The 14,971-nt window shown below is 40.6% G+C and overlaps 1 protein-coding gene across 1 annotated transcript in view; it reads left to right on the top strand.

Annotated features, from left to right (window-relative positions):
* Positions 1–666: 666 nt before the first annotated feature.
* The window catches only part of RMDN2 (regulator of microtubule dynamics 2), a 47,087-nt gene continuing 32,782 nt past the window's right edge, over positions 667–14,971 (top strand). Inside the window, exons 1-5 of the mRNA XM_033011091.2 lie at positions 667–760; positions 1,312–1,778; positions 8,454–8,646; positions 9,604–9,706; positions 11,771–11,831. Coding sequence (XP_032866982.1) covers positions 1,324–1,778; positions 8,454–8,646; positions 9,604–9,706; positions 11,771–11,831 — 812 coding nt within the window. The 5' untranslated portion in view covers positions 667–760; positions 1,312–1,323. The remainder of the gene's footprint in view (positions 761–1,311; positions 1,779–8,453; positions 8,647–9,603; positions 9,707–11,770; positions 11,832–14,971) is intronic.

Consider the following 14,971-nt stretch of genomic DNA (forward strand, 5'->3'; position numbering starts at 1 on the left):
GAAATAAATACTGTCATAAAGGAGAAAGAAGGGTCTTGCGAGCATCACCAATACAAGTGATGTCTCAGGTGGGATGCAGGAGCAGTAAGTACCTCCTGCACTGTTAAACCCAAGATTCTCCATGACTTCGGGCAATCTGTAATTGACTTTGGTGAAATCAGTTTTGGGCCCTTGGATGGCTAAAATTGCAATGAAGCTTTTCTGCCAGGACTGCTCATCTTCCTGGCAGCTGGGCAGGCGTTCTCTGTAATTTTGCAGCTTAAGGTCTCCACTAATGCAGTGAAAATACAGTTTCTCTAGGGCCTAGAAGGAGTAAAGGTTAAGTTAGCGGAAACAAGTGGCCAACAGACTGGAAGGAGACACGTACACAAGTAAGTTTGCACTTTGACAGCGTATTCGAGCAATGTCTGAAGCAGGTGCAGCATCAGCGCCCGGCGGGACTCCCAAGGCCGCGGCCTACCCGGGCTCCGAGCCGGAAGCCCCGGCCAGGCCACAGCTGCCCGCGCCCACCGGCTCGGGGGGCGGTAGGACCCCAGGGCGGGCCCGGCCCGGCCCGGCCCGGCGCGCCGCCCGCCTCCACACGGCAGCCCCCGGCGCCGGGGCGGCCCGGCTGGCGGCTGCGGCGGAGGCCCGTCCCCCTCGATCCGGGTATCGCCGCCCCGGGGCGGCCCCGCCGCCGCCCCCACCCCCTGTGCCGCGGCGGGAGAGCTGCGGGGCCGCGCCGCGCCTGGGCCGGACTCGCCGCCGGACCGGCCCGCCGGTACGTAACGGGGGCGGTGCCGGGCCCGGGGCTGGCGCTGCTGCCGCCGGCGGTGGCGGTCCCGGTCCCGATCCCGGTCCCGGTCCCTGCCGGGGTTGCGGGGCGGGCGGGCGGGCCCCCGCGGGGAGGTGGCGGCGGGGCACCGGCAGCCGGGCGGCGCGGCGGGACACCCCTGCGGGCTGCGCCGGGGCCTGACAGCAGGGCTTCCGCCGCTCCGCAGTTGCGGAAAATAGGAGTTTCTTGCAGTAAAACAAATCCCAAGATGCGGAGAAGGTTGAAAGTGAAGGCTGCGGTCCTGCGCACGTGCCGATGCAGAAATGTGTGTGTGCCCCTCAGCTCCCCCCGCCCCCAAACCCACAGTCAGCTTGGTTTTGCTGTCATAGCACATAGCCTTTTAGCGCAGAATCTGCCGGAGTTGTCTTGTAACTTTGCCTGCAGCACGCACCAGTTATTCTAGCCTTACGCTTCTGTGACTTCAAAGCAAAGTAAGTCGTTTGGGTAGAGTGGAAAGAACATCTTTAACTTTGTTTATTGTTGTCTCACAATTTTAGGAGAGTGCAGAAATGTCTCCCTTTGAAAATAAAGGACTAATACTGGGCATAATGGCAGGGACTGCTGGAATAAGCCTGATGCTGATTTGGTACCGTAAGATCCGAAAACCTGGTGCAGCTATGCGTATACCTGCGTTCCTGCATGTGGGTAACAGGCTTAATTCTGTGGGCTTGCAAAATGAAGCTCCTGATGAGCAAGGAGCAGTAATGGTTTTACACGGAAGGCAGCTGCAGATACTAGAAAAATTGAATGGCTTGCTAGTAAGTGTGGATGAGCTGAAGAGAGAGGTGAAATTTCTGAAAGAAGCTATTCCAAAGCTTGAAGAGGTTGTCCGAAATGAGCTTCAAGGGAAGGGAGATGTTCAGAGGGTTAGCCCATCACACAGAGCAACGAAGCGGAGAAAAGCTGAGACAGCTTCTGGTGCAACAGAAACTACCAGCTCTGAGGAGGCAGAAAGTGAAGGAGGGTGAGTCAATAATGTTTTGTATTTACCTATGTGAAACTTCGTATTGTAAACAGGAGCCCTTTTAAAGTTTTCTGTATATTTTACATTTTTCTATATTAAGGGGAAAAAAAACCCACAAAAATTCAGATTAGTAATTTTTAGATCAGAGAAAACTCTGGGTGACCACCTCAGGATCTGCTCTACAGCTGAAGTTGGTTTAATGCCAAGCATAATACAAATTTTTAAGGGCGCATTTGGTAACAGCCTGATGCAGTATTGCTACATAGCTGTGCAATTAGAGGCAAAGTTCAGAATAATGGTGTAATTTTAAAAGTGCTTCTAGTAAGAAAGTAGTCTTGTCTCATGTCTCTGACAGAGTTTGTTTAAATTGTATGAATGGTTTTGTGCTTTTTGTGATAATTGTCTTCTGTGAGCCTTAAAGATGAGTTATTACAATGTTCTGCCTAAAGGTATTACGTGCTATGAAAGCTGTCCAAATGCAACACGTGTACAAATGGCAGTATGTTTATGTATATTTGCTGTTGTATACACTTTCTAGTGGCTTAAAAAGTAATCATGAGGAACTTAGGGTATTGATTCAGTAAGGCAGAAAGTTCATAGTTTTGATCGCATCTTGTAGTCCTATTGTGGTTAATGGGATCTTTTATACATGTAACGTGCTGAAGGATCAGATGTACCTGGAGTCTAGGAGAGGGACTATATTTTTGTCTTTTCATGTTACGGAATACACAGTCCATTAGTAATGTAAAAATGGTGATGACATTACTCCTGTAATTGCAATATTGTTTTGATATAATCAGATTAGATACTTATATGCAATTTAGTAAGGGTATGTTTAAAGCAACTGAATTTTTGAACCATCTCCTCAGTGTGTTATACATACCTGTGTAGGCAGCACTATGTCTGTAAATTGCTTAAGACACTTTTTTTTTTTTCTTTAAAGGTATATTAATTAACTGTGATGTTCTGAAGACAGCAACATGCTGCATATAATAATAAATAGAATTCTTTTTATGATTTTATCCAAATTTATTTTCAGTTCCCGTGGGCAGAATTTCTTGTTGTGTTACATCCGAGCCCACATGTTTCACAAGTCTTACATTCTGATACCATATTTTGAGACCTGTCAGTTCTATTGAGAACCAGTTCTTTATTTTAAATATTTGATACTGGCAGGGATATTCAAAGACATGTAGAAACATTTGAGTTCTATGAGTTTCTCAGACTGTTTTATCGATTAGTTGCTTTGCAGAGACTTCTATGTTATGCATAAAATATTTGGAGATGTAGATAAGGCTAAAGGACCAGTTTATGAATATTCAGGTTCGCAGATGCAGTATAGGGGTTATTCCACACAGCTTTTGAGAAGATCCCATTTTCTGGTCATGAGAGGTGTGCTGTTGTTTGAGAACTAGCCAAGGAAACTTGCCTGTTCAGGTTCCTCTGTGTGACGAAGAAGCTGACTAGATGATCAAATACATGTGATTACAGTCTGCAAGAGCTCTGAATGTGTCCTTAAGAGAGGCCTTCTCTGACAAGTATTTGTGTACAGTCAGAAGGAAGGAAGATAATTCAAGGTTATAGCTGGTGTTAGTCATTTGAGTATGTGCTTTTTCAATGCTATTTTTTAATCCTTTTTGAAAAGAGGTGTTTTTTTCCTGCTAACACCTTGTACTTGATGTGCTTGTTTTGCATATCTTCTCTAAATTTAAGATAATTTTATTTTCTTTATGTAATATTATTTTTGTATTTTTTTTCTTCCTTTTGCAAATGAGGTTGCTAATCCTAATGTGTGTATGTTTGCAATGTATGTAGCTTTTTCTGAGGTCCACCGTAACTTTAATGACAGTGATGCATTGTCGTGGTTTGGGCCTGGTTGGCAGCCAACCACAATGCAGCACCTCTCTCTCCCTTCCCCTTCGGCAATGAGAAGGGACAGAGAGCCAGGCTTGGGGTTCGAGATAGGACTGGGATGGGGAAAAATTTCCCCTTTATGATCACGAGCAAGAGGCAGAATTGTTAGGGGAAGAAAAAAAAAGAACATACATTTATTACAGACACTAACAACACCTAACAGAGTAGGACAGTGAGACGCATTGCCACATCTTGAGAACACCTTCCCCCCACCCCTCCCTTCTTCCCGGGCTCAGCTCTGCTCCCGATATCTCTACCTCCTCCCCCAGTGGCGCAGGGGCAGGGAATGGGGGGTGCAGTCAGTGCTGCCACTTTCTTCATCTTCGGTGAGGGGAGTGTCCGGAACTTGTTCCTCCTGCTCCATCGTGGTCCCCCTCTCACAGGAGACAGTCCTCCACAAACTTTCTCTGACTTGAATTCCTCCCATGGGCCGCAGCGTTCCCCACACTGCTCCGTCATGGGTCACTAACTTCCTCCGACTGGATTCCCTCCCACGGCTGCAGCCCTTCCCGAGCTGCTCCAGCGTGGGACTCCCCCGCATGCTGCAATCCTCCCAGCGCTGAATTACAGCAGCGGGGCTGCCTTTTCCCATGAGACCCCGGCCTTCTTCGGTCACAGCACCTTGATTATCCGACCAGGAGCCACAGGCCATAAGTCAATGTCTGCTCCACTGCAGATCTTCATGGGTGGCAGGGGGGGGCCGCCCTGCCGTCTCCCCACAGGATACAGGGGGGTCTCTGCTCCGGCACACCTCCCCCCTCCTTTCTTCCTCCGTTCCTCCACTGACCTTGGTGTTCATGCAGCTGCAGCAACTCCTCCTCACAAGTCCAACTGCCCGTCACCACGTCCCTTCTTAAACACGTTATCGCAGAGGCGCAGCCGATTGGCTCAATTTCCCAAACAGAAGTGGAGCTGACGTGGAGCTGGGGGAGCTTCGAGAAGCTTCTCACAGGGGGCCGCCCCGATAACCCCCTCCCCTGCCACCAAAAAAAACACCATTCACTCAACCCAGGACATGCATGTACTGCAAGATTTTGCCATGAGACACTAACAACACCCATTTTTTTTCCAGTTAATGTGCATCACCACTTCATGTGCTGCAGGTATAGCACCATGTGCATTGTTTTATACTGTTCTGTGGTGAATTCCACACACAATAATACATTCAGTTGCTAGTTCGTGCACTGAAGAAATGTTTTTTCCTCTTTGTTACAGATTAAACATTTTTCCCTTTCCGTATTCTATCTAAACTACATGCAACATGTTTCACTGCCTCAGCAGTATTTTCGTGATCTAGAAGATAGTATTTTGCTTGTGTTAAGCACTTCTGGTTTTACATGGGTGGATGCTGGGAATCGACAAATGAAGTAAACTTCAGAGCTTTACGGACTTGTGCTGGATAACTACATTGCTTTCAGATTTGTAAACTTCTTCCAGAAAAGCTTTTAATACTACCTGTCTTTTTCCATAAAATATTTGAATCTGATGGTCTCTGATATGGTCCTCGCTGTGACTCTTGTCATACTCTGTGTCACTGTTGGTATTCAACACCTTGGGAAGAGAAGCTTTCTGTTTTGCCTTTCAAAAATTATGCATTTCTGTAAGTAGTAAAACGTAACATGCTTTTTAATAGATGAGATATGTTTTTACATAATAAGTATTATCATAATAATTATATGAGTGGAAGGTGCACTGAATGGATGGGATATTGACTGAATGCTAGAGAGCCTATGGTTTCTAATATATGCTTTTCTGTATTTTATTCTTAATAGTTTGTTTCAATTTCCATCTAGTGAAAACCTCAATCATTTCAGAATGTGTAACAAGCACTCATTCATTTACAAATACAATAAATTGTGTCTAGATGATCACCTGGGATGGGGAGGGTGTCACCTAATTCTCCTCTTTGTGATTGTTAAAGCTGTTTCCTCTCTGATACAGCAGTGAAGAACCATTGACATCAGTGTCATGGTTGGCACTAGTCTTCAGCTGGCCTGGCACCCAGGGTTTTCACATTACAGTTCGCATCAGTTGCCAGAAAGATTCTCCACAGTAAATCCTTTTCCTACAGATGTTTTATTTATGCTTTTTCCTTTAAATAGTTTAAATATTCATCGGGAAGAAACATTTCCCTTGCCTACTTCTGAGTATCACTTCACTTACAATTTTTTCATTTATTTTTGCTGACCATTTGTTTTCAGTGCAACCCTCAGTTGACCGAAGAATTTGGTTTGCGAAACTTTTCCTTGTAGGCCACTTATTATTACCGGTGGATATGCACTCTGCTGGGCCATACAGTGAAAATTTGATCCAGATCAGTCTGTGACATGTAATCACCTTTCTGTTAAGTTACCTGGAGTGGATGAGACAGTGTTTGTGTCAGCTTGTGATTTTTTTTAAGTTGGCAGGGAGACAACAGATGATATTTGATCTGTCTAAAAGCTGAACTGTTGTGAACAGACGATACCTGGTTAGGCCCAGTGTCTGCCAATTTACAGACAATCCAACACACGTTTTGAACGAGCAAAGTGAGTTTATACCACAGTGGTGTTTTACACTGTGTAGCTCAGGTTTTTTTTTTAATCTAGTACTAGGTACCTGGGTTTACTGAACAGCTTAACCACAGTCTCTAGCACAGTTTCTATTCGTTCTTTGAACTTTGAACAGTCCTTTGTGATCCAACTGAGTCCTGTTGGTTGATCATTGCTCCTCACATTCTTACCACTGTTTTTGTCTTTTAAATAAAATCTATTGGTAATAAAGGTGAAAACAAATCGGCTCTGACAAGGACATTTTTTAAAGTTCTTCCATTTTCTCAAATATTGGTCAATGTGTTTATCACATGTAAATACTCACTTTTTTATTTATCACCTGATAAAACCTCTTGCAGGAAAATACCAGGTAAAATTGCAGATGTCAGGGTTGTTATATGAAATATTTGTAAAACAAACCATAATGACTCTTCCTCATTTTTTGTTAATTTCACTTTTTCCATTACTGTCATCAGGCCTTAGACTCTCGGAGTTTTTAAACTGTGTTAAATAGAATCTGCACTTCTGTTTGTGTTAGTACTGATTGGCACAAACCCTCAGTGCATTTATCTTTTAATTAGTGGGGGGTGGGACATCCAAACCTTGTGAGGAAAGGTACTTTCCAAACATACTTCACATCATAGGATTATGTATTGGTTTTAAGAGACTGCACTCCTCCCACCAAATCCCTTGCACTTTTCTTGTCCATTTAGTGCTCTTACAAATGCAGCCTATGTATGATGTAACTCTGCACCCACTTCAAAATAGCTATGGAAGAACAAGATGTTGTGTTTTGAAAGACTTCAGAAAACCAAAATAAATGTTCAGTGGCTTACAAATAAAGACTGTGCAGGAGACAACATATGATGTGTCATCAACTTCAGCATCATCAAGATTATATAAAACAAATCTGTAGGAATTTATGAAGTTTCTCATCTCTGCTCAGCTTCATGTTGTTTTTTCAGTTTGGACATGTACACATGGTTTATATACGTATTGTTTTATCCAAATGTATTTTTGACTCCTCTTTCCCATACTGCCAGGTTACTTTTGCAGCGAAACTCTAATGCCACATCTAGCACTTCTGTAGCTTGATAAGCAGTTGTACTTGCTCATTTACTGACTGTAGGTGTATCTGCTTGTGGTTTGGTTTTGGTCACTTCTGAAAGCAATGTATTGAAAACAGATTATTTAAAAGCCATGATTATTATCTTCCATTTATATTGCTAACATTCTGCACTGGATATATTTCTGGAAAAAAAAATAGATTTTATGTATTTTGACTGTCATGGCCTAGTTTGATTATTTGGTTGCTTAATCTGTATAGTACATTTAATGCTTTGTCTGCTCATAGTTACCATTTAAAAAATCTCTGGGCCTGGCAGCTAATACTTTTACATTATTATTTCTCAGTAGAACAATATTTTGAAAAGCGGAAATGCAGATTAGGCTTTTCCATCCATTTTTAGTACATAAGCAAAACGCTACTACTTAAAAATAATGCCATTCAGCTGATCCTGTATGAAATTGGAGTACCCTAATGTATGCTCAGCACTTTGGACAGTAAGACCACCTGCTTGTCTCTGCATGGTATTTATGGCTTTTGTAAATATTTCCTTGTCCTTGACTGAGTTTTGCTGAGTACTTGTGCACTAAGCATAGTGAATTAATATAAGCTCTTTTTCAGTTTCAGATATTCTGACCTTCACAATGTTGAAAAGAAATAAGTAAAAGAATTGGTAACAGTGGTATTATTGCTTATATTTAGATCTTACAAGTGTTTAAGAAAACATTGTATAAGTAATTCTTATAGCACTTATGTTTTGGTTAGTATGCTCATTCCTATTTCAAAAAATAGGGAAACTGAGGTGAAGAGTTGAAGAGGCCTATTCAAGGTTACAGAGCATGTCTTAATACACGTTAATAATTTAAAGTGTTCTGCATTTGAAACACAAGGATACATGTGTTTCTAATATGTATCTCCATTTATTTTAGTGCAGTATTAGGCAGCGAGACAGTGTGATTATTTGCCTGTTATGTTTGGAATATGATTGTGCAGTCCCTTTGAAGATAAAGGTTTAATAATAATAACAAACTTGGTACCATGAATAAAAACCCCTGTAAGGTTGGAAAACTGGATGAAATTGTGCTCTGAAATTTTTGCATTTGAATCTAACAATGCTTTACCAATATTTTTAGAAAAGATGGTTATTATTTTCTGTGATTTTAGTTATCTTACAGCTCATACCGATTCTGAAGGAGACTCTGAGGAAGAAAAAGGATGTATGAAATCACCCGATGCCATTGTAAAATCAGAAGAAGAAGAGTTATTTAATCTTTTACAGCAGGCGGACAATTTGCACAAAGGTTCAGAGGATGATAAAAAGGAAGGCTTCAGACTGCTGCTTGAGAATGACAACAAGGTATTAATGAGTACACTTAATATTATGGTGTTATTAACCTACGCTTCGCACTGCTTTTGAGAACTTCCTTAATACAAGCATTTAAAATGCACAGAGGATTGGAAGATGAAATTCAGTATATTTTTAAAATGCAGTGAAAAAGAAATATTTCAAGGTGATGTTAATATTCACGTTGAGCAGGCACAGAAGTTTTATTATTTTATATCCCATCCAGGCTCAATAACTTTGAGGTTTTGTTTGATGTATGTATTCTTCCATGCAACAAAGAAAGATCATGGGCTTTTTTTTTTTACATAAATGATACTTACTTTTGCTGGTTGTAGAATGGTCTATGTGAGAATGTCCTGCAGAATTAAGTAGTAATCAGATCAAGCCTTCTCAAGAAATCAAACGATGAGCCTGTAGTCCACTTACACCTTTCTGGTATACTTCAGGTGAATTTTTCCTTTGACTTTATTGTGCACATATGTAACTCCAGATAAAATTTTGAAGAGGTTTGATGTGCAGTATATCAGTTTCTTCTGATTTGTCAAACATTAGTTCTGATTGTATTGTCATTTACCTATTGAAATACACAGGAAGGTAGATGAGATGCTAATTGTGAGTGAGTGTGGTACTTACAGCATCCCTAATAAAAATACACATCACATCATTCAGGGATCTGTTGTGCTTTACTGGGTTACCTTTTTATTTTTTATATTAAAAGAACTTTAAAACTGATTTATAAAATAAAACCTCTTTAGACAGCCCAGGGTATTTCCAAAAGCTGTATTCTTCTTTGGTAGTAAAAAACTGGTCATCTGGTTCTCACATAAACTAAAAGTAGTATACAAGGATGAAAAATAACCAAAGATTTATTTATGCCATGTTCCAATAACCTGCTTTAAGCATTATGAAAGGAAACTGTTTAAATCACATTCTGATCAGTTTAATTACTCAGCTGTCCTCTACTTTCAGTATGAAAACTGTGTGGACTTCCTTTGGAGACTTGCACGCGCTTATGGAGATCTGTTTGAGATGACTACTGATGCTGAAGAGAAAAGGAAATATGTTACTGATGGTAAGCAGAGGAAAAAAGTTTATGTAGAATGCCATCTGAATGTAGTGAAACATGCTTTGAACTTTTATCAAATTTCCCAAGGAATTTCCAATCCAATAAATGGGAGCATTTGTACTGTAGTAATAATGTTTTGTGCAATAAACTGCCACAGTATACGACTTCAGTCCATTCTTTCCTCACCGGAGAGGTCCAGAATCACTGAAGAAGTATTGTGAGTCTGAAGACTGTTGGCTCTGGATGGTGCCTTAAAATCCTGTATTTTCTTGAGAATCAGATGGATACAGAATGTGAAAAAAGACAGATGCTGTCAGCACAGTTTCTTAATTACATCTTTGGGAGAGCAAGAGGAATAAATAAACGCCAAGGCAAAGTCAAGGTTTGTTTTGCTGTTTTCCTGTGGCAAAGGAGCACTCCTGCATATCAGCAGCCTCTTTTGTGGTGATGCTGGGGATGAAACTGTGCATCTGTAAAAACTGTTGACCAGAAAGAGAAGTCATGTGTGACAATTGAGGTCGCTTCCAGGCATCTCTCCCCTTGTGTCCTGGTTGACAGCTTAACCTCAACAAGGTTCTGATTTTCTTCTTCACGGTACTTTTTCTTTGTTGCTTTTAAAAGCATTGCTCTTCCTTTCACTATCTGGATGCATATTGGCTAGAGGTACAGTTTACATTTCCCTTTTTGTTTTGAGCCTTCTTCTCTTTATTACAATAAAACCTACATCTTTTCTACCTGTGTCACTCTCTTCCAGTCAACACACTGTTCTTACAATAATCCTTTTTGCCTGAATCAGGGAATACTTCTCTCTCTCTCCTTTGTTTCTCCATTACTCTTCCCTGTTTTGCTGCACCAAATTCAGGTTTTCTAAGTGTATTCCAAGTTCAGTTTATTTTGTCTTTTGTGAGTCTTTTCCTGTTTTGTGCTTTTTATTCTGTCAGCAATGACAACATCACTGACAAAGCAGTTTTGGCTGCCCTTTGTCATTCTTAAATGGTAGTGTCATGCCTCTGTGGTGTCATTACATATTCCATAGCCAACTTCAACTTGTCCAAGGTCCTTGTCCCTATCCTTTTGTCATCTAAATACTTACTGTTTTAGTTACTTAATTGATACTGTCTTTGCTTTAGTAGCAACTTGGTTTCTTTGTATGGAAATCACACAGTGCAATGAGCATTATGACACAAACTAAATATACAACAGCAAACTCTATTGTTGGATCCTTTGCTTTTGTCAGCTGATGAAAGATAATGGCACAGCAAAAGACAGGGAGAGATAAAGAATGATGGAATGAAATTGGGTCTTAGGTATTGAGTAACCAGGCTCGTTTGGCTCATTCTCATGAAGTGGTGGGTGGCGGCAGCCTTTTTCATCTCAGATTTTGGAAGTGGTGCAGAGGGATTGAGACTGCGGGGGAGCTGGCAGGAGTTTCATGGATTTTTTTTCCTTCCACTGGGTTGCAGGACTGTATATATTGTTCTTTGTTTTTATGAAGTTAACTTGCAATACAGAAATGTCAGTGTAGCTTAATTGGTTGCAGCTGAGACTTTGCAAACAGCAAGCATCTCATCTGAACTTCTTACTGGGAACATGGGTTTGATCAAATCACCTGCTGTCATCTTTATTCAGTTAAAAGTGGAACTTAGTGGAAGTCTTTGTGCTGGAAGGGAACTTCAACTAGTTCATTCCTGTACCCAAGGCAGGAAACAGCTTTGCTAGTTCTTCTGACAGGTGCATCTCTAACCTGCTTTGAAGGTTTTTGAGTCTTACAGACAACGCAGCCTCCTTTGGCAGTCCAGTCCTTCCCTGATTTAGCTGCATCTGAATTGGATTTTAAGAGAAAATACTAAAATTTCACTCCTACATATATATGAACATATTATAAAAAGTATGTATGGATATGTAAATGATGTCAAGCTAGGATGGTACATTGTCCATCTAAATGTTTATAAGAGCAGGAAGCAATTTATTCTTGGCAGCTAGAGTGTATCAGGTTGCTTCATTCTTGGGAGTTGCCTAAAATGTGGAAGAGTACAATAAATCCTTTAATATATTTTATTCAATTTACAGGAAAGATTAAAGCTGAAAAGGCTGTTCAGCTGGATGCCAGGAGTGCTGAGAGTCACCAGTGGTAAGTTTGACAAAATGTGCATTTTTGTAAACTTACATGTATTTATCAAATCCAAGAAAAAACCCCAGCTGTCTTTGGCTCTAAATAATGTCCATGGCAAGTTACATTTATCATGCTACAGTTTGATATCAATTTCATAAATTTTTTATTAATATCTTTTCATAGTTTTATGGAACTCAATTATCATCAGTTGCACCTAAAAATTACATTGAGGTGTTCTGTGAAGCATTTACTATAGCATGTGAAACAACTCAGTACCCGTACTTCAGTACATACCATGAAATGTGGGAGGGAATACTTGCTTAAACCAGTATATTATTTCTCAGAGAAGCTATGGTTTTCCACTTACCTTCTCTTTCAACACTTTGCAGAATAACGTCATTTGACCTCGTATTTTATCATTTCTTTTACTTGTAGTAATCTGAATTCTAATAATTAAAAATAGACAGTGAGAGGACTATGGAAGTTTCAGTTAGCTTCTCAATTTTTGTTCTATCATATCATTTTCCTCTGAGCTTGGCACATGGATTAATTTTGTAGACCTTGCCAGGACTAATAAACTCTTTGCAAATGTAAATATTTTTTATCAAATCAACATTATAAGGTAAAGAATAATTCTGCTGAGTTCTAGCTGATAGTTCCTCACCTTACTCTTTTATTAACCAATTTTATTGAGCTCCTGATTTCTTTTCTAATATTGTTAGCTTTTCCTTTCTATTTGGTTTCTGTGTTCTTCATTGATTTTGTTATTACGCATGTAGGGTGAGATTTCACTTAATTTTCTTCTAAACCAAATCTTTTTATCCCATGCTCCCTTCACAATTGAAAAAGAAGTAACTACTTCTGGATCACAGTTCATCTGAGTCCATTTTGCCCATCTGCATTAGGGTGAGATGAAGTTCTCCTGAGGTTCAGCTGACAACATCTCCATTGCCAATAAAAGGAGCACAGAGCAGCTGTCTCAGGTTTAGATACTTGATTAGACACAGATGTTTTCATTTAATTGGGTGACTCTCTGGCTTGGTCTCTTTCTCCTAAACTTCAAAGATGGTTATGTTATTGTTCCACACTGTGTTTCTGTGAGCGTTGCCATATTTCTATAATTCTTTTTTTCCTTCTGCTTATAACAGCTAGTGATCCAAACACCCACTGTGTAACAATGGGGTGCTGGCGGTGGTATGATGTGGGAATCTTGACTAGGCTTCACTGTCACAGACAGATTTGCGTTTTCTCTTTCCCTTCTCTTGGAAGTAATGATGCTGCCTGCCTGGAAGTGAAGCCTCGGCCCCCAGTGGCTATGATGTGGCAGTTTAAGACAGGAGCCTTTGCTTTTGGCCTTACCCAGCTGTTTGTTAATTCCTATCAGCTGGAGGTTGTCTCAGTGGCAGCAAAATTAACAGAAGAGGATCATCAGGGCACCGCCCCTCAGGGCAAGGTGATGTGAAGCCCATAGCTTGAACACCTGCTGAGAGCAATTTACAGCCATTTCTGCTGTTTGCCTGACCACAGTCATGGTTGCTTCTTCAGGGTAATGCTGGTGTACCCCTCTCAGCTAGAGATATCTGTATAAACAACCACAAAATCACATGCAAGCCCAAGTCCTGCACTGCCCTTCTCTCCCTCCCCAGCCCACGAGACTGACAAAATCTCCTACAATAAATACAACTTCACTGGCAGAAATTACGCTGATAAAAGCTTACATGTTGTTCAGGGAGATGTAGGTGGTCTGCTGGACTTCAGATGTGAGATCCTGTACTGGCAGGCACATCTAGCAAGGGAAGAATTACGAGTGTAAGGAGATGTGTTCCAGAGGTTAGCTCAGAAAGCCTATTTGAGCAGTTTAAGAGGAAAACCCTATGTTTTGTAAGCTACTGCTTCGTGTAACAGGTAATGGATTTCTGTATGGTTTAGTTTTCATCCTTTTTGTATCTAGCTTGCAAGTAAATGTGAGGGTTTTATCAGTTGCTGTTGAACTGGTGTCTTTCTAGTGGTGTAGATGGACACCACAGATTTGAATAATTTGCTATAATACTTCTTTTCTGAATAATTCATCTGCTTGTCTTTCCATTCAGAAGTCTTTCTGACTTGATGCATAATTTTTAAAGTGTCCATACTGGTCATGCTGCTCTAACTGAGGCTCTGAATACTGGGCAGAATGGACTTCCATGCTCTAGACAGACATTTGTATGTTTTTGTCTAACCTGCCAACTGTTGCTGAGTTTGTGATCCCAGTAGATCCTTTTCTTCTGTGCTGCTGCTTAACCAGATGGACTTGTTTTGTAACTGTACATTTCTTTGTTCTTCCTCAGTGGAGTGCTTTACACACATTTCATTGATTTCATGTTGATTTCAGACCATTTCACAGGTTTATTGAGGCTACTTAGGTTTGTAAATACTTGCATCCCCTCCCGGATTACAATTTTATTTTAAAAGTGTTTTGTTGTTTTGTGGCTTTTTTGAAATCATTGACTTCATTAATGAAATTACTGGAAGATAATGGACCCAGCAAAAAACTGGTTCACATGAACCTGGTTCTGCAACCATCTCTACAGGTGATTTAGTCTAAACGATATATCTATGGTTAGATTTTGAGGAACATCAGGTAGGACAAAGTCAAAGGCCACATAAAGGTCAAGCTATATCCCATTTGTTGCATTCCTCTGATATTTCAGGTTGTTAATCTTATCAGAAAATAAAAATATTTTTGTTTGATACTGTTTGTTCATGACAAACTTGTGTTAACTGTTTTGTATGCTTCTGCACTTACAGAATAATGTATCCTGGAATGTTTTAAGGTTAGGCTGATTTGTCTGTAGCTCTCATACTTTCCTTTTTTGTAGGTGGCAGTTATGTTTGCCTTTTTCCTTTCTGTTGGGACTTTGTGCATTACCCAGGAGATTTTGGTAGTCAGCTACATGTCAGATCTGGATTGTTTGAGTCTGGCTAATGCAGATTTATCCAGTTTATCTAAACATTATTTTACATGTTAATCTCCATGAACAGGAAATAAGTCTTCAGGGAATCTTCCCTGTAGAGACTGTGCTCTCAGTTGTATGCGAACAGAATTGTGCCTAAAATCGTAGATAAATAAGACTGTGTGTGAACAGAAAATAGTGCAATACAGTTAAGGCATGAAGAAA

This window comes from Tyto alba, unplaced genomic scaffold, assembly GCF_018691265.1.
Source record: "Tyto alba isolate M040663 unplaced genomic scaffold, T.alba_DEE_v4.0 Super-Scaffold_16, whole genome shotgun sequence".
Lineage (NCBI taxonomy): Eukaryota > Metazoa > Chordata > Aves > Strigiformes > Tytonidae > Tyto > Tyto alba.